This window comes from Canis lupus, chromosome 25 (assembly GCF_048164855.1).
Source record: "Canis lupus baileyi chromosome 25, mCanLup2.hap1, whole genome shotgun sequence".
NCBI classification, from domain to species: Eukaryota; Metazoa; Chordata; class Mammalia; order Carnivora; family Canidae; genus Canis; species Canis lupus.
Genome location: NC_132862.1, coordinates 42,517,003 through 42,535,614, shown reverse-complemented (window position 1 = coordinate 42,535,614; position 18,612 = coordinate 42,517,003). Strand labels below are relative to the sequence as shown.

At 50.3% G+C, this 18,612-nt stretch overlaps 1 protein-coding gene across 6 annotated transcripts in view; it reads right to left on the bottom strand.

Moving 5' to 3' along the window:
* The window catches only part of IQSEC3 (IQ motif and Sec7 domain ArfGEF 3), a 110,806-nt gene extending 92,648 nt beyond the window's left edge, over positions 1-18,158 (bottom strand). For 4 of the 6 annotated variants that reach the window (XM_072799355.1, XM_072799356.1, XM_072799357.1 and 1 more), the window contains exon 1: positions 17,475-18,156. In XM_072799355.1, the coding sequence (XP_072655456.1) occupies positions 17,475-18,040 (566 nt within the window). In that variant the 5' untranslated portion in view covers positions 18,041-18,156. Of the gene's footprint in view, positions 1-17,474 lie in introns of all 6 variants that reach the window. The other 2 variants (XR_012017836.1, XR_012017835.1) reach the window with 1 other exon arrangement.
* Positions 18,159-18,612: the final 454 nt, after the last annotated feature.

The following is an 18,612-nucleotide window of genomic DNA, read 5'->3' as shown; positions in this document are numbered from 1 at the left end:
AATACATATTTTCACGCACAACCCTCCATGTGCATACACACACATGCAACTGGGACCAAGGATTTGTCTCCCCTACATAAACCCCCCTGACCATTGGGCCCTGGAAGGATATGATGTTCCATAGGGACCTACAAATCATCCATCTGTGGTTCCATGTGGGTGGCATTCTGCCAGTCCTCTAGCCTAGTCCTGTGTGGCGTGACAGAGACGAGCGGGCCAAAGGCCAAGTTTAGAGCTGCAGCAACATGAGCAACTGTCATACGGGCATGGCGCCACCAACCTTTTTGTCCCTGAGCACCGAGCCAGGTTCCTGAGCTGGCCTGGCCCAGGGCAGCTCTTCCCACCCTGCAGAGGACTCCTCTAGAGTGGGGATAGCTGCGTCAGGGTATAAGAGGCTGAAGCTCACACTGGATCACACTTTACCGTGTGACCTTGGGTGGGACACCTCAACCTCTCGGAGCCTGTTACCACATCTGTGAAAGAGGGATAATCATACCCCCCCCCCATCAGGAGTGTGGCAATAAAATGAGATGTACATAAATGCCTAGCACACAGCAGAAATTAGTACATGCTGTTGAAAGAAAGAGTAAACAAGCGAATAGCAGATGATCGTGAATGACACTCTGGGGTTCTCTGCTGAACTACTCTCGCTCTTCTGCCCTTTGAGCCCTCGACTCAGTTTTCCATAGGAGAGCATCATCACATCGCTGCCCTGCTCAAAGTTCCACCCGCATGACTTCCCATTAGCTTCCCACCCCACACAGTCCTCTGGAAGGCCCATTTACCCTCCAACCCCATCTCCCCACTTCTCTGCCTTCTGGCCACCCTTCCCTTCTATTCTTTGAGCCCATCCATTTCTTCCAGCCCCAGGGCCTTTGCACAGAATATTTCCCCTTCAGGTTTTCACATGGCTCTGTCCCTAGCTCTATTTAATCTTTCTGTTTAAATGTCACCTCCTAGGTGAAGTCTTTCCTATCAAAACTACCTCCCCCCTTCATCCTATTTTCCATTTGAGCCCTTATTAATTTATATGCACATATGCTCATTTTCTTGTTTAATATCTATCTTCTCTTGAATGTGAACTCCATGATGGCAGAGTCTTTGTCTGGTTGTGAATCCCCAGCACCTACAGCAGAGCCTGACATGCAGTAGGTGCTCAATAACTACTTGCTAAATGAACATACAGATAGAACTCCAGCCCTTGGGGAACCTAAATAAAAATTTCCATCCCTAAATAACAGTAATGTGCTTAGCTCCCCTCTCTCCACATTCCTTTTTCCTGTATAGCATAGCTCATTAATTTTAATTTTTTCCCAGCCCCAGCTAGCCTAATTATTCACAGCACTCATGTGAATATTTGTGTATGCGTGTTGATAAATGAGTGAGCTTGGGCTGATCTATTCTAATGGTTCTTAAGCAGGGAAATGCGTTGAAATCCTGAGCCCGCCATTTAAAATACCCTTGGCCGCCCTCCTTCCACTAGCCTCCTACTGAACAACAGTCTCCAGGGCAAGTGTCTCCTGAGAAACTTCTCTTGGCCACCTGGATGTGTGTTACTGCATCATCTGCAGGAAGGCAGTGGAGAGCAGAGGTGAAGACACTGAGGCCAGAATCACCCTGCCAGGGTTTGAATGTGGCACTACCTCATCATGGTTGCTTGAGCTAGTGCAGGTCACCTAACCTCTTCGTGACTCACCCCCCAACTGTAGCAGCTATCAGGAGGTATATTGAGATGAGTTTGTTAAGCCCTTAATGCAGTGCCTCACCCATAGTACACTCATGGTAAAATATTTGCTTTCATTAAGTTAATAGGATTTTCCTCTAGGTTGTGATGCAGGCTTCCTCAGTTTTCCTACAGAGCTTAGTTCAGGGCCATTCTGTGGCAGACGGTCAGCAAGTGGAGTCACCTGTCGTGCTGATGGAAATAAACATGCTATTTCTCCCACCTTCCAGAGCTACCCTCTGTCTTGAACCCACATCCCCATCCAGTTATCAACGCATTTCTTTACGCTTCTTTATAGGAAAATTCATCAAAGGGCTTTCTGCACTCACAGTCTGCAGTTCCTCTCCTCTGCCATCCTTTAAACTTATTAGGGAAATTTCAAACATGTATTTTACCAATCTTCCACCCCAATATTTTGTGCTGGAGTATTTTAAAGCATACCCCAGAAATAATAGCATTTTAGCCAGGCTGTATTCTAACAGGGAAAATTTTAAAAAGATATAATAACAGGACCATTATTATGCCTGGCTAAATTAACAATAATTCTCCAATATCGGTGCTCAAATTTCCCTGATTGCCTTAAAAATGTCTTTTTATAGTTGATTGGTCTGTATTAGGACCTACTCAAGGTCCACACATCATATTTGGTTGATTTGTCTCTTTTCCCTTCTCTCTCACACCCACACTAATCAAGCTTCTGCCCCAATGGCTTTAGCAAAGCTCTGCCTTTCAAGGTCACTGACTAGCTCAATGTTGCTAAGGCTGCTGGGCAGTTCTTGATCCCCGCCCTACTGCAGGGCTCCTCTCTACGTTCCTGCCCTCCTGGTTGAAACTCCTCTCTGCAAGGACACCACAGGCTTCTCCAGCTTTTCTCTTGACACTGGTGGGTACCAAGACTCCACTCCTGGTCCTCTTCAGTCTTACTTTCTTGCTCCTTAGTGATGTCATCCAGGCTTACAGCTTTCAAAGCCACCCCTAATTTATATCTCCAGTCCAATCCAAATGCCGACCGTCTCCACCAGAGTGTCTAACAGGCATCCCAAACTTAACACATCTGAAACTCCACCTGAAATCTCCCCCAACCTGGACCTCCTCATCACCCCCTTCCAATAACTTTGGCCCAAACTCTTACACTCATCTCCAATTCCTCTTTCTCTCGCATTAATCCTTCTGGAAGTACTGTGGTTTGCCCGCTCATTGCCACCTTCACTGCTACTACCCCACGTTCACACTACTTCCATGTCTCGCCTGGACTTTGCAACAATGTCCTTCCTTATCTCCTTGCTTCTAGCTTTCTTCCTCTTCAGGCCGTTCTCAACAGAAACTCAACCAGCAGCCGAGGTTCCTTTTAACCCATTTTTTTCTTTTTCCTACTTTCTTTTTTTGTGTTTGTTTAAAGATTCTATTTATTTATTTGAGAGAGGGAGGGAGAGGGAGAGCGCGTGAGTGGGGGGAGGGGCAGGGGGAGAGGGAGATGCAGGTTCCCCACTGGGCAGGGAGCTTAATGTGGGACTTTATCCCAGGACCCCAGGATCGTGACCTGAGCCAAAGGCAGCCTCTTAACCACTTAACCAACTGAGCCATCCAGGCACCCCTTAACCCAGTTTTTCTTAAAGTAAAAGCCAAACTCATCATAATGGATGTCAAGACCCTATCACTGTTTCTCAACAAGAAACACTGGTATTGGGCACCTGGGTGGCTCAGTGGTTGAGCATCTGCCATTGGCTCAGGTCGTGATCCTGGGGTCCTGGGATCGAGTCCCCGCAGGGAGACTGCTTTTCCCTCTGCCTATGTCTCTGCCTCTCTCGGGTGTCTCTCATGATTGAATGAATAAAATCTTAAAAAAAAAAAAAAGAAGAAAGAAAGAAAGAAAGAAAGAAAGAAAGAAAGAAAGAAAGAAGAAAGGAAGAAAGAAAGAAAGAAAGAAAGAAAGAAAGAAAGAAAGAAAGAAAGAAAGAAAGAAAGAAAGAAAGAAAGAAAGAAAGAAAGAAAGAAACAAACAAACAAACAAACAAACACTGGTATTTTGGGCAGGAACATTCTTCACTGTGGGAGCTGTCCTGTGCATTACAGGATGTTTGGCATAGCCCTTGCCCCTAAATGCTGGACGAGCAACACCTCCCCCTCAACCCTGCCACCCATTATGACAACTAGAATATCCCCACACATTTCCAAACACAGCCTGGTGGATCCCATTTCAGCATCTCTTACCAGATTTGCTGCACCCCTGCACTCTCTCACTTTTGCTACACCCCAATACTTCTGATTGGCCTCAGACTATTCTCCCTGTATTCCCTCTGCTCCTGGTGGGGAGTTCCCTCACCTGAGTGGGGGGAGGGTTGCCTCTGCCAGCAGTGCTTCTGCCCCAGACTGCACCAAGCCCCTTCCTCCACGTCTTTGCCTGGGTGTTACCTTCTCAGTAAGGCCTTCCCTGGGCCCCCTGTTTGAAACTGTGAACCCCTTTACTCCCAGGTCCCCTTTCTCTGTTTTATTTTTCTCTAGAACACCCGACCCATCAGATGTACTATATGTTTTCTTTTCTCTCTCTCTCTCTCTCTTTTTTTTTTTTTTTTTTTTGTCTATCAGCTTCATGAAGGGAGTTGAGGATTTTTTGTTCACTACTGTACCCCAGTGCCTGGAATAGTAGTAGTAATGGGCACACAGTAGACAATCAAATATTTGTTAAGTGAAAGAATACACATGCCATGAATATGTACTTGTGTAGAGAAGAAAACAAGCACTTTTAAACCAAGGAATAAAGAATTGGTTTCATCCTTAGCCGGGACTGGAGTATGCTGAGCCTGGGGTGGGAAATAGGGGGAGAGGTGATGAGAAGGTTAGTTTCTTCCTCAGATCAGTTCAGGAAGACTTCCTGAAAGGTGAGATTTTCAGACTCATCTGCAGCTCATGGGAAGGAGACTATAACACCCTGGCAGCTCCCTCAACCTTGATGACTATAGGCAACAAAGGGAGCCAAGCTAAAAGAGTGGCGAAGACATTTCAGGTAAGGAAGCACACTTCCCGAGTCTTATTTCTACCGCAATTTACCAATGTCTGGAGGAGACTATAGCAGGACACCTCAGCAGCTGGAGGGCCAAGTTCAAATGGAGCTCCTAGGTAATGTCGGCCTACCCATCCACCCCTCAGAAAAACACACCCCAAATGATCACACAGAGGCAGGCTACCCAGAGCTTGCCTTCCAAACTCTCAGCAGACAAGAAGGAACCCAGATTCACAGTCAATGGCATACTTTTGATTGAATGATGCAATTCTATTTATACTACATATGGAAGGACAGATATCACCATATCACCAAGATTGATTATTAGGGGTGAAAAAGCAAGGTGCAGAACAGTATATAGCTTGCTGCCATTTGTGTAAAAAGAAACACACACACATAAACACAAATATGCACATATGTTTATGTGTGCACAAATATATATGTATGCGTGTGTGTATTTGCTTGAATGGACATGGTACATCCCTGGAAGGGTGCATGAGAAGTTGCTAACAGTAGTTTCTCGGAGGTGGCAATGGTGATGAGTGGGTTGGAAACAAGGGTGGGGAGACACTTTTCACTATCAACTCCCGTATCTTTTAATTTTGTGCTATGGCAATGTGTTCCTTGAAAAAGACAATTTAAATTTGAAAAAGAACACAAATAGATTAACAAACTGAAAACCAACAGGGCCAGGTGAAATGTTCAGCATTTTAAGTGTTAAAATGGAAGCCACTTGCATAAGAGGACGTGGCCAGAAGTCTGGGGACAGTCCTTCAGGAGCCTTCAGTGACCTTGTTTGATAGGTCTCATTTGTGGCTGCAGGTTGAGAAAGCCAGTGGGTTCCTAGGTGCCATCTAAGGATGGGCAGAGTTCAGAACCGTGTGGCTGTGCCAGGGTGAGGGTGGGACTCCCGTACCAAGGCTGGTCTGGCCAAAGGAAGTGTTCCTGGCTCCTGTTTTTTAGAGAGCAGTGAGGAGGTGACCACACAGAGCACCCCACAAAGCCATGAGGAGAGGAAGTGGTAGGCTTAGGTGCGTTCTTCCGAGAGAGAGAGAGAGAGAGAGAGAGAGAGAGAGAGAGAGAGACGGGCAGGGTGTGTGGGTCAGGGACAGGAAGGCCAGGGATGGGAGAGATGACAGTCTTCAAATATTTGAGGGGTTATCAAAGAGAAGTTGTCCTGTTCTGAGCCCTCTGGAAGACACAGGGGGATAACGAAGAGTGCTCTACCTTCGAAAAAACACTTTCTGGCCCCAAGGGTCCCAAAAGAACACCAACTACCATACTTTTTTGAGTCATCACTGCGAGTAGGCACTTGCCTTGCTCGGCGCTTTAGTGGAATTGCCTTTCATTGCACAGCAATCCTGCGACGCAGGGACTATGCCTATCCCTATTTTACAGAAAAGAAAACCAAGACTGTCACTGCTGAGTATCACAGCGAGCACTGGACAGAGTCAGGATGCAAACCTAGTGCCACATTCTGAACTATTATCCTTCATCACAGGTTGGGCCCCATGTGAAGACTCTGGATGAAACACAAATATAAACCGCGGGAAGGCTGACACGCAGCTGGGATTCTCCTGCCCACGCGTCTTGGGTACCAGGGAGGCTGGGGGCGGGGTGGTGGGGGTGCGGGTGGCTGCTGTGTAGAGGTCGGACCTAGGTGACAGCATCCTGATCCCTCAAGTCGCCCACGCCTATCTCCCCCCTTCTCCCCGGCGGACGGCGCGCACCGGCGCAGGCCGCGGCCGACAGAGGCCCGGGAGGGGTGCGCAGCCTCGGGGAGCGGCCGCGGCGCAGGGCGGGGGAGGCCGCGGGGCCAGGGGCGGCGGCCGCCGGGGGTGACGCGGCTCCGAGGCCCCCGCCCTCCGGCTCAGCTCCGGGAAGGCGCGCGCGGCGGCGGCGCGGGGGCGGCTCCCAGACGCCGGGGGGGGGGGGGGGGGGCGCCCGGCTGAGTCCGAGGGGGCCGCGGGAACCGCCACGCGCAGGACTCCCGGCCCGCGCGGGGCGAAGGGCAGAGGGAGGGGGTGGGGGGCCCGGCGGGGTCCCGGAAGGCGGGCGGGGGAGGAGGTGGGGGCGCGGCGGCGCGGCCGAGCCCGAGCGCACAGGTGCCGGGGCTGCGCCTCGGGAGCCGGTGACTCAGCAGCGCGGCGCCGGGCGGGGGCGGGGGCGGGGCGGGGCGCGTGCGCGCGGGGGCGGGGGCGGGGGCCGAGGCCGCGCGGGGGGCGGGGGGCGCGGGGGCCGGAGGCTCGGTCCCGCCGTCAGCCGCTCGCCGGGCCGCCCACGCAGCCGAGAGCCCCGCGGCGCGCGCCCGCCGGCGGAGAAGCCCCCGGGGAAGCGGCCAGAGGAGGGAGGGCTTTCCCCAGGCTTGCCGAGCGAGTTCGGGGCCAGGGGTTCCCGGTCCCTGAGCTCCCCTCTCCAGCTAGCTCCCGGTTTTCACGCAAAGTCCGGGGGGAGCCCGGGGTGAATTCCTGGGGTGCTTAGAGCTGGAAGCCCCTGCAGAATTCACCGCGCCCCTCCTGGACCTGCAGGGGGCCACCCTACACTGCAGAGGTCTCCCGGTTTTTTCCTGCAAGGGACAGGGAATTCAGCGTCTCCCTCTGTCCGCCCTCCTGAGCTCCCTTCTTAAGGCTCTTACCATTTGGAAGTCACTTTTCAGGTCTAAGCTGGGTCCTCCTGCTGCCGCAACCTCTTAACAGCCTTGCTTTTCATGAACTTGGTGAGTCCAGGAGAGAGAGAGAGAGAGAGAGTCGGAGAGTGGGGCAGAGTGATTGTCCCCATTGACCAGAGGGGACGTCAAGGCCCAGAAGGAGGGTTTGCACCAAGCTTCCAGATCAGGTCTGTGAGGGTGGCACGGTCATCAGGACTGAGGAGCCTGAGTTCTGGGTCAGGGGCCTGCCTACTTCTGGAATTCACTCCGGCCTTCCACGACTGGCCCTTAGGAATTAAGTCAGATGCCAAATGAACCAGTTTGGAAGCATCCAGGGCATCTCTGTAAAGACCGGACTGTGCACAGGAAATACTGAAGCTAGACACAAGCAAGAGATTGCCAACTGCTTTGTGGAGTTTTTGTTGCTGTTGCTGTTTTAAAATAATCATTGTGTTCAACTCATGTGTTGAATGAAAATTGTGGTGCATTGGAATCACTTATCAAGGAAGAAATTGTGGAATTCCCTTGCCTCTCTGCTCGGGATGGGGAGTGCATTCCTGATTGGAGGCAGGGAGACAGCAGGTTTGACCTGACAGCTCCGAAGCCCTGAGAGGTCACAAAGCCCTGAGAGGTCATGTGGTGCCCTCCCTGGCCAAAGCCAGGCCAAGTCAGGATGGGATCAGGGAAAATCACAGCTCAGCTTTCCATGCATCACACGGCTGCTAGGTACCTGAGCTTCCAAACAATACCTCAAGAGAGAATCTCTGGTCCCTGACCCCTGCACTTGCCCATGGGGCAGGCTTCCTCTCCGGAGCTGGCAGCCTCCAGAGGCCTGGTCTCCTTCACGCTGCAATAGGGTGAGGGATCAGAAGCCAGGATGGAGGCATTATAGACTTGCCCCATTTTACAGAGGGGGGACCCAGAAGGACCTGGCTAGCCAAGAGAGTGAAACAAGTCATGCAGAGAAAGGAGATAGAACCCAGAGTCCAGACTGTGTAACCAGACCAGGGGGCCATGGGGAAGCAGGAAGAAGGCTGAGTTTCACCATGAGGCCCACACATCTTTTTATGGTGTGCATTGTGATCCATCTCCCCCAGCCCTAGTAACACACTCATCCTTGCACAGCATACCCACTCAATCCCACAAACACATCCACAATGTATACACACCCACTCACCCCCCTTCAGTGTCCTGACATCTCCCTGCACAGAGCTGACACTGCCTGGTCAAGAGATAAGAGTAAAGAGGCCTGGAGCCTGAGACTGGTTCCGGTTTCATCCCCCAGGCTAGAATCCAACTCTCTCTTCTCTCTTTGCACCTGGCAACATGGCCACAGTTGGGCTTCCTCTCCGTCCCATCATCATAGACCTTTTGCCTATTCCTAGTTCAACCTTCTGGCGAGGCTATGGGCCTTTAGAGGGCTTTCTCAAGCTTAATTCTTAACACTGCTTCCCCACACTGAGAACTGGACTGGTCTGGGATCAGAAGGTGGTGGCAGAGGGAGGGGAGGCCCTTCCATACTCATAGATAGGATTGGGGGGATCTATTAGCTGGGAGGAGCATTCATGTGCCCCTCACTCCCCAACTGACCTTATGAGCTGAGCCTCTGATTCAGCTTCTCACACATGCTCAGCTACAGAGCCTGGGCTATTAGGCCTAACTAAGCACAACCTACTTCCCCAGTGGGGCCTCCCTCCAGCTGAGGTCTTCTTCAGCCTTGACATCATACCCTTACCTCCCTCCGCTCAGTGATTACTGAGCCTGCCAGGGACCTACATATTAGGAATTTTTTTATTCAAGCAGTATTTATCAAGCACCTACTAGATGTTGAGTTAGCTCCTCATCCCCTGTTCTCTCCAGGCCCATGTAACACCAACCTCTACTGCCTCTTTTTTTTTTTTAATTTTTATTTATTTATGATAGTCAGAGGGGGGGGGCAGAGACACAGGCAGAGGGAGAAGCAGGCTCCATGCATCCGATGTGGGATTCGAGCCCGATGTGGGATTCGATCCCGGGTCTCCAGGATCGCGCCCTGGGCCAAAGGCAGGTGCTAAACCACTGCGCCACCCAGGGATCCCCCTCTACTGCCTCTTAACCCTCTTGCCCACATCCTGCCACCTCACAGCAAACCCCAATAGAGTTGTATGAAATTTTTGCCATCTAGAAAATTATTTTAAGATCCTAGAAAGGATCAAGAGAGATTACCAAGTGTCAGGATGCTCCTTAAATTCCTGCCTACTGATTTTTACACATGAAGCTCATTGGGCAAGTATCCCTTCTACAGCCAAGATAATTACTTTTCCAAAGCAAGCCAGTGTGGGAGTGCCCAGGGTGCCCCCACCACATTGCTTGCCAGGTCCACGCAAGGCAATTCCAATTCCATGCAAAATATGGCAGAGATAAAAATCACTTGGGCTTTCAACAGCCTTCCTCATGAGCCCTTCAGCTTCTTCTGAGCCTCCTGCTCTGTCCCTTAGTCAACCAGTACCACCATGGCCGCCTCCTCCCTTATCCAATCTGCTCTTGGGCACTGCTGAAATAAGAATTCTTTCATACTGAAGTGTCAAGTCTGATATAGCTAAATGTGTTGTTTTTCTCCTGTCCTAGGAGATTTTGCATTTTAACAAGGGGGATAACCTTGAAGTATTGAAAGGAATCTCTAATTGTGGAATAGCTGGCACAGGCAAGCTATTCTGCAAGGCAGAGACCCCCGTGGGTCCCTTGAATTCCTGTAACTAGCTATAGGTCTGGCCCCAGACACCCAGGCAACAGTCCGGCTGCTTCTTATGGCCCATCACTGGGTTATGTCAGCAGCGCCAGATGAAGAATGCTAAGTCTAGTTCTGCTCCAGTCACTTCTCTCTCCAGCCATAGTTTTCTCATTTGCCAGATGAGAAGTTTGGACCAAAGGACCTTTCCGTACCTTTCCAGCTCTGATGTTTGCTTGACTCCCCAACGGAGCTGGAGGACCCTGGTCCAGTACCTAAAGCCCTCCGGTCCCTACTGCAGTGGCCTAGAGGGAATGGCCGGATGCCAGCACAGAACGTGGGCAGGGACTTGGACTGGCCTGCATGGCCTCTGTCCCCAGTAGCCTGCCTGCCTGCTGAGGACAAAAGATACCACTCAGCACACACACTGGTCCTGCAGAGTTACATAACCCTCCCAGATGGGCTATTCCAAACAAAGAGCAATAGCAGAACAGCCCATTCCCCCACCGTGCCCAATGCCACAAGTAGCAGCCTTTGCCTGTGGTGGCCTCACAGCTACAGCCACCCTGGGAAGGAATTTCAGATGCCCACTATCTTTTCTTTCCTGGTTTTTCTCCCCCTAAGTGGTATTTCATCTAAGAAAGTCTTAGAAGAAGAAATTCTTATCTCTAGGCTTGACCAGAGAAAATGGAGCCTTCTCCTAATCTCCCTGCTTTTCCCCTCAACCCACCACCCCAAATCCCGCAACACATCAGGCTCTCCTTTTCTCTGGCAATCCTTGCTAGTTGTTTGTTTGTTTGTTTGTTTTGTTTTGTTTTGTTTTGTTTTTTTACAACCCCAGAAGCCTGCAAAGAGCAGGGCTACCCTTCCATTCCCAGGGTGGAAGAATTGGGTTAAATGGATATAGCTTTCATTCCAGACAAGTGGGAAGCATGCCCCTGGCTCAGACTCAATTCCCCTCACCCTTTCTTTTTATCTTTAACAAGTTCATTTACTAGATGAGACTGTGGTTTCCCCACTTAGAAAATGGGTAAGGTCATTCTTACCACCATGGGGCATCAGGTGATAACTCGGATCCCTTGGATGTCTTTAGGAGAACTGCACATTGTCTTAAAATGCAACAGAAGACATTTAAGTTGAGCTTAAGGAAGCATTTCCCAACTATAAAGTTGTGAGACCCCATCACAGATTGCTCAGGGATGGTGAATTTGTCCTGCCTGGCTACATTTCATGGTGAGCTACACGGTCATGTATCTGGGATAGCCTGCATGCATATTGTCCAAAGGTAGAGGAATAGATGAGAAAAGGGCACAGGTTAGAAAGCAGGTTTGGAAGCACGGAAGGAATTCTGAACTTGGATTCTAGTCTTTCACTGTGGTCTGACTGTGGATGAACCCTGGGCCCTGGTTTCTTTATCTGTAGAAATACTGCAACTTACTGAGCACTTACTGTGTCCAGAATAGACAAAAAAATGATACCTTTTAAGTTTTAAACTTTACAACAATCCTTCAAAGTTTATATTACTATGAACTATATTACTTTTCGTTTTATAAATGAAAAAAAGGGACACCTGGGTGGCTCAGCAGTTGAGTGTCTGCCTTTGACTCAGGTTGTGATCCCGGGGTCCTGGGATTGAGTCCCTCATTGGGCTCCCTGCAAGGAGCCTTCTTCTCCCTCTGCCTGTGTCTCTGCTTCTCTCTGTGTGTCTCTCATGAATAAATAAATAAAATCTTAAAACAAAACAAAACAAAGCAAAACCTCAGAGACTTAAGGAAGGTAAATAATGAACATAAGATCTCTGTAGCTGGTCATGAGCAGGGTTTGTACCTAGATATGCCTGACCTCAAAGCCCATGTTCTTAAGCACTTCAATCTTGAAAATTCTGTGATTCTATGGTTTCCTTAAGTTCCCCTCAGCCTGAAAAATCTAATTTCTCCCTCACTCTACTCCTCATCCTCTTTGTTTGTTAATGCCCCCACTCCTTGAAATGGAGATGACCACCAGTTTCCTGGCTGGAAACCAGAAATTCTTTGCAGCCTGTGTGAGAACCTGTACTTTGTGCTTTTCCAGAAGCAGAGAAGGAAGGTGCTGCAGTGGCCCAAGCCTTGGAAACCCTGCCAGATGGCCTTCCCTTTGGGGATTTGCCAGGTACAATGATTGTCCCTGGGACCTACTAAGAAACCCCATACTAAGCTGCTACGTAGTTAGTGTCCAGGGCCACTGAGAATATTTTCGGGCCCCAGTGAAAAATGTTGAGGCTTCCCCAGCAAAGCTGCCTAAAAACCTTAAAGGGGGATTTAAATTCAGGATCCAAGTCCCTTTCTAGACCACAGATCCGGTGGTTGGTCCCAGCTCTCCCCTCTTTTTCCCTATCCCTATTTTTCCCTAAGCTGTTTTCTTTGGCTCTCCACCCAGATCTGACCCCATCTGCCTTTTCTCATAAGTGACCTTTGAAATGCAGGTGGTACAGCTATTTGCTGAATCAGCAGAACCAACTGCTGCTCCTCTTGTTTGGTTTCAGGCCAGCAGGAAAATGTTCCAGGATGCCATCATGGGGCCCTTATAGCTTTGATGTGTGGGCCTGGGAAGGACTTGGGAGGAAGGAAGGAGAGAGTGATTGGAGCAAGGCAGAGGGAGCCGGAGAGGAGGATGGAGGCCATTGGGTTTTCCCAGAGGCAGGGGTAACTTGTTTCTCTTGAACTGTGTCTTTTTTGGATGAAAAGGAGGAAGGAGCAATGCTCTGGGCTCTTGGACAAGCAGAGGAACAAAATATCTTTATAAGTGCCCACTTTGTGCCCGCTTCTAGGTGAGCAAAAAGAGGCACACTGCCTCCTCTCAGTGAGCCTTCTCTGGCCCCATTTTCCAGCTTACCAGCTAGAAGTCCTCTCTCTTGCTAGAAGCTGGAGGCAGAGGAAGAAAAGGAGCATAGGCAGTTTGGTGAGCACTGGCCTTCCTGTTGCATCATCACAATCAGGCCTTCCAGCCACAGGTAGACAAGGGCCCCAAGTGCCAAGGCTCTTACTCTATTGATAGTTTAGCCTCATGGGAGGTCATTAGAGTTGGGGGGACTGTACTGTCAGGGAATGGGAAGATACGCACCTGCCATTCGGATATCTCCATGAATTGAATCTTCAGGGCTCCATCCTCCTTTCAGCTATCCTTGGCTCTTACTGTTCCTGACATATACCCTTGACTTCAACAGGGAAAACCTTCTCTCTGGTCTCTCAATATGCTCCCCGTTTTCACCCTGTTCTCTTCTGATGGAGGGTAGCTCGAGGCAGCAGTAATTTGCTTACTCTTGTTTAGATGTTTTTAGATATATGCCTCGAGTATGTTGAACAAGGACTGCTTGCTTCTTTCCTGGTTTTCTACAGCACAGGGTATATGGTTTCGAATGGACTGGACACTAGATAGAATAGAGTTGATTGACTGACAGACCTTCACACTCTCTCAGTAGCTCTCAGAATGGGCCATACAGGACCTGCCATCTCCAGGCAGACAACCTTGACTCAGTAGGTGCGGAAACACCTGCTCCAATCAGCATTCTAGACAGCAGGCTAAAAAGCACATCTAATGATTGTCTAGCTATCCTTCAGCCTCTAGTCAGTGTGATACCATGGAGCTCAAAGAATGGCCCAAGATTTATTTTATGCTCAAAGGATGGGAGAAGAGAATGGGAGACTTCCCTGAGCAACTTAGTTGGAGCCAAAAGATAGATAGAAAGAAGAAAATACAGGAGAGAGAAAGAGTTTGAGGGGAGGGAAGAAAAGGGAAAGAGAGAAGGAAGGACAAAGAGGAAGGAAAAAGTAGTGAGGAAGAGAAAGTAGAAAAGGAAGACAAGGGATGAAGGAAGAGAAGAGAAGACAGGAGCTACTGAGCCATTCAGACTTCATGGCTACTTGGAGTTGGGGGGTTTGGGGTAGAAGCTGAATTTGGATTATAATTCAAGAATCTCATGCAGCCTCCAGTAATCCTCTGCCTAGAGGCTGCAGAACACAGGCAAGCCCCAGGCTCTAAAGGCATGGCTGGCTGCATGGGAAAAAGTGTTCAGACAGAGAAGCTGTGGTCACATGGAAGCCAGTAGCCTCTGGGAGGGTCATGTGCTTCCATGGCAAGAAGTAGACTTTGCCAGATCAGGCTGAGGCTCTGACTCCAGCCAGGAAAGGGATAATCAATTCTGTAGATGCTGTGAGCCTTGATTGAAAAAATAAAGAGGAGGAAGCTAGATCTCTGCTTTCATTAAGAGTCAAAAGCAGTGGGGGCTGGAGCTTAGCAAGAGCCAGGAAGCATGCAGAGAAGAATGTTAACCCCTCCAGCGTCTTTCTTCCATGATATCTCTGCACTAACCCACCCCTTCATCGTAGCTTCCTTGTCCTGACTTCCAAGGCCACCACCTTCCTATCTTTGTCAGCTGAAGAGCAAGAGAGCCTATGTCAGGCTGCATATTAATGCAGATCTGATGACAATTAAATGATCCATTATTTCCTGGTCCCAGGTTCCCTGGGGCTCTTGCCTCTCCTGGATTTGAGCAAGGAAGAAGAGTTCTGGTGATAAGAGACAAACTGTGTGGGGGAGATAATGCATCTGACACAGTGCCTGGCCCCATGTAACCTTCACCCAACCCTTAGCAACCAACCTCACCAGGACCACGATTTTACTATAATGAGGCCAGAGAAGGGCAAGTGAAAAATGAGAAAAGATTTCAGTAAAATTATAATCCAGAGCCCTCATCTGCCGTATCTTCTTCCTACTTCAGCATGCCCAGGAGAGAACTCATTCAGCAGGGAGCTCCTCAGGAGAAACACCAGGGAGAGGGTTGCTGGCTCTGCTCTTCTCCTCACCTCCCCCTATCCATAAAGATCTGTCTGCCTGCTGGCTGCATCTAGCCCTGCACCACTGAGAGGTATGGGCAGAGGAGGATAGCCATACAAAATGGGGGTCAAGGTAGAGAGCAGGGTGGGGCCAAATGTAATCAGCAACAGTGATTTCATTACTGAGGTTCTGTAGGGAAAACTCAGGCTGAAGTTAGGCAAAACAGTGGGGAGAAATGAGCGGCACAAAAGGCACAGAGAATACATCCACACAGCCAAGATATCCATGATTTCACATCCAAGGAGAGAGAGAGTTGCGGGGAGGAGGTAGAGTGCTCTCTCTGGTCTCTTGGTGTCTAGGCTGGGGAGCAAGGGCAAAAACTGGAGGATCTGGAGGAAGGAAGGAGCTACTTGGGGCATTAACTCATTAGTGTCTGGCACAACTTCCTAAGCGAAAGATTTTTAACAACTTCCACTCTCCTGCACCATTCTAATTATTTCTTATTTTTGTTCTTCTTCTATGAAGCAAAAGCAGGACAAAGGAGAAGGAAAGATGGAGATGCTATGGTTTGTCTCTGGTTTTGACTTGGGATACTGGATAGGAATCCAGGTAATTCCTAAATCCCTGGCTTCCCAGCAAAGGCACCTGGGCAGGAGAGTTTGGTCTCTTTAAGCTACATTGGGGGCCACCACAAAGTCTTTCTCCAAGAAAAATTATCTTTCCTCAACCATTCTTGCTCACAGTTCCCTAAAGAGATGCAAAAAAAAAAAAAAATGAGAAGAGAGAGGGAGATACCAAAGGGCATGAGGAGAGGAATCAGGTGAAGAACCATAATTACCTGCCCCCAGGGAAATAAATGGAATAGTTCTCTCCACCCTCACCCCATTTAGGGAAAAAGCCACATAATACCTTGTAAGAACGTTGTCTTTTGTTGAACCATGGGCACTAAGGGAAAACTGACTTTCTGCTTATAAGCCAGATAAGGAAAGAAAACTGTGAAACTGAAGGAAGGACAAATGGGGAAGAAATGCACATCTTCTTGGGGCTTGAATCAATTGCTATAGGTCTGCCAAGTCAGATCATCCTGGACCTTCACCCCTAAGAGCCTGTGGTTCTGGACAAATCTATGCTGTGAGCTCTCATATCCTGACCCAACTTCTCGAACTACATAGATATGAGGAGAAAATGAGTTTTTAAGGAACGCATCAAATCTTCACAAGTATCTGCAGACCTGAAACATGCTGAAGGTGAGGTTCTTGGCTCTCCTCCCTCCTCCCCCCACCCAGCTCCTCCTTTAGCATCATCACCATTGTCAGGGTAAGGTGCTGATTAGGTGCTGATTTCCCCTGAGCTGCTCTTCCATGCAGTTCTCCCATCACCTGTATACTCAGAGGAAGGAAGCTAATATGTCACAGCCTGCCCAATACAGAGGAGAGAATATTCCAGTCCTCTTTCCTCTCTTCTTCCCACGTCCTTAGTTAATAGACATTGAAAGTAAAAAAAGATTTTGAGGTCCTAAAGACCCTCCCTGAAGTTAATGAGTATATTTCTCTCAGGACCCAACACGAGATTCTCCATATCATCAAATAACCAAGTGGAAGCAAGATTTGCAGTCACCAGCCATAACAGAGAGATTTAAACATCCAAATACCAACACCTCTGTTTGCCAACTCTCTCATCATTGTTCCACAATTGTCAACCATCCCGCACAGAAATCCTCCTGAGTCAGAGGGAAAGGCGATAGCCAGATTGAGTCCTCATGCTATAAATGAGTCCTCCATTGGCTTGGTGGGTTGTGTCTTTGTGCCCCTTTGGTTCTGTGGAGATTCGGAAGAAAGATGCCCACTCAGGTCAGAGCAGAGTAGGCTTCCCCAAAGAGCCACTCCTGGCTTTGATCCCACTGCATCAGTTAAAGAGCCAGACTCATTCCTCTGGGAAATGCTTTCTCCCACCATTTATCTTCCTCTACCTCTAGCACTTATGCCTTCTCACATCTTTCTTGCTTCTCAGCCTTATCCCCTGCCTCCTAAATTTTCTCAGACCCCAATTCTACTCTCCAACTAGGGTCCTTTAAAAGGACCCTAGCCCTTTTAAAGCTCTTAACATGCCTCTTTGCCAAGCCTCTGCGTTTTTCATATCTCGCTCTCCATTCAAATAATTGTACTACCCAAACTCCCTTCCAAATTTTTCCTAACTTAAAAAAAATTCAACTGTTCTTTTTTCTTCAGTGTAATCTTCACCACAACTTCCTCCCCAATCTTGTCCCTTTTAAAATCTCCCAGGTTCTGATATCCCCAACCACTTACCACCTATTTCTTTCTTCCTTTGCCCCCCAAGAATGGTCTGGATTTTCTCTTTTGCTCCAACATATCCCCTAAGTCCCCTAAAACACTGATGCCAATCCCTCTATTCCCCCAAATCTCCTTGACACACTTCTACCTCCAAGCACCTCCTCATCTCTTCACTTCAGGTTGCCCTAGTCCCTCAGACTCTTAGGGGAACCCGATTTGCCCCTTATCTCTTCCTTCTACACATTTACTTCCCTTTCTGTTACCACAGTGCCCCTCCCTTCGTCCCCACTCACTCGGGTCTTCTGGTCAGGACGCCCTTGCCGAGGGCGGCGGGGGATTTGTGCTGAAGGAGGGTTCCGGCGGCAGCGCAACAACTCGGGGGACGCTCCTTCTCCTTGTCGGCGACGGCCCCGGGCGCCACGGGGTGCTGGTGGGGCGACTGGGGCGCGTGAGCCCTGCTGCTGGGGCCCGGCTGGGGCTGCACCAGGAGCTGCCCGTGGTGCTGAAGCGGGGGCTGCTCCGGCGCGGGCTGCGGCGCGGCGGGCGGGAGCTGTCCGTGGTTCTGGAGCGGCTCCTGGGCCGCGGCGGCGGCGGCGGCGGCGGCGGTGGCCGGGGCGGCCGGGGCGGCAGGCAGCGGGGCCGGCGACGGAGGGACCAGCCCAGGCGGAGGCTGGGCTTGCAGCAGCTGCTGATGCTCCCACAGGCTGCGGTTCTCGGCGCTTAGCTCGTCCAGACGCCGCTCCAGCTCGTCGATGCGCTGGCGCTGGGTGTGGATGAGGCTCTGCTGGTTCTGCACGATGGCCGTGAGCTCCTTGAGGTAGAGCACGGCACGCACCGGGTTCTCCAGCAGGCTCTCCATGCCGCCCGCCGCCGCCTGCGCCCTGGCTGCGCCTCGGCGGGCGGCGGGGAGCGCGAGGGCGCGCAGGAGCCGAGCAGCCCCGGCGATCCGCTCGCCTCCCTCTCCGGCGGGCCCAGCCTCCCTCCCAGCCGCCGGTGCCGCGTCACCGCCACCCGGACCTTCACACACGCAGCGAGGGGCGGGACCGCGGCGCCAGGGCCCTCCCACCCACCCTCCCACCTCCGGGCTTCGTGAGGAGTCTCGGCTTCCTGCAGGGCTGACCGGAGAAAAGGGAGACAAACGAGGGAGTGGGTAGGGGAGCAGGAGACAGATAAATCTGGCGAGAAAAGGAAAGCGGTGGGGTGGACACTGCTGCACTGGGGGAGTGCGATGGGACGGGTAGGAGAAGAGAAGCAGGTACGGGAAGAGGGAGAGAAGAGAAAGGGGCTGGGACAAGGAGGGAGGGCGCGCGGGGTGGGCGGGGGTGAGAGACAGAAGGTGGCAAAAGGAGAGAGAAATGGAACTCTGAAAGGTCACAGAACCTTTTTCCTATGTCCAGCTATCCCAGAGGTTATGGGTCATCCTAAAGACCT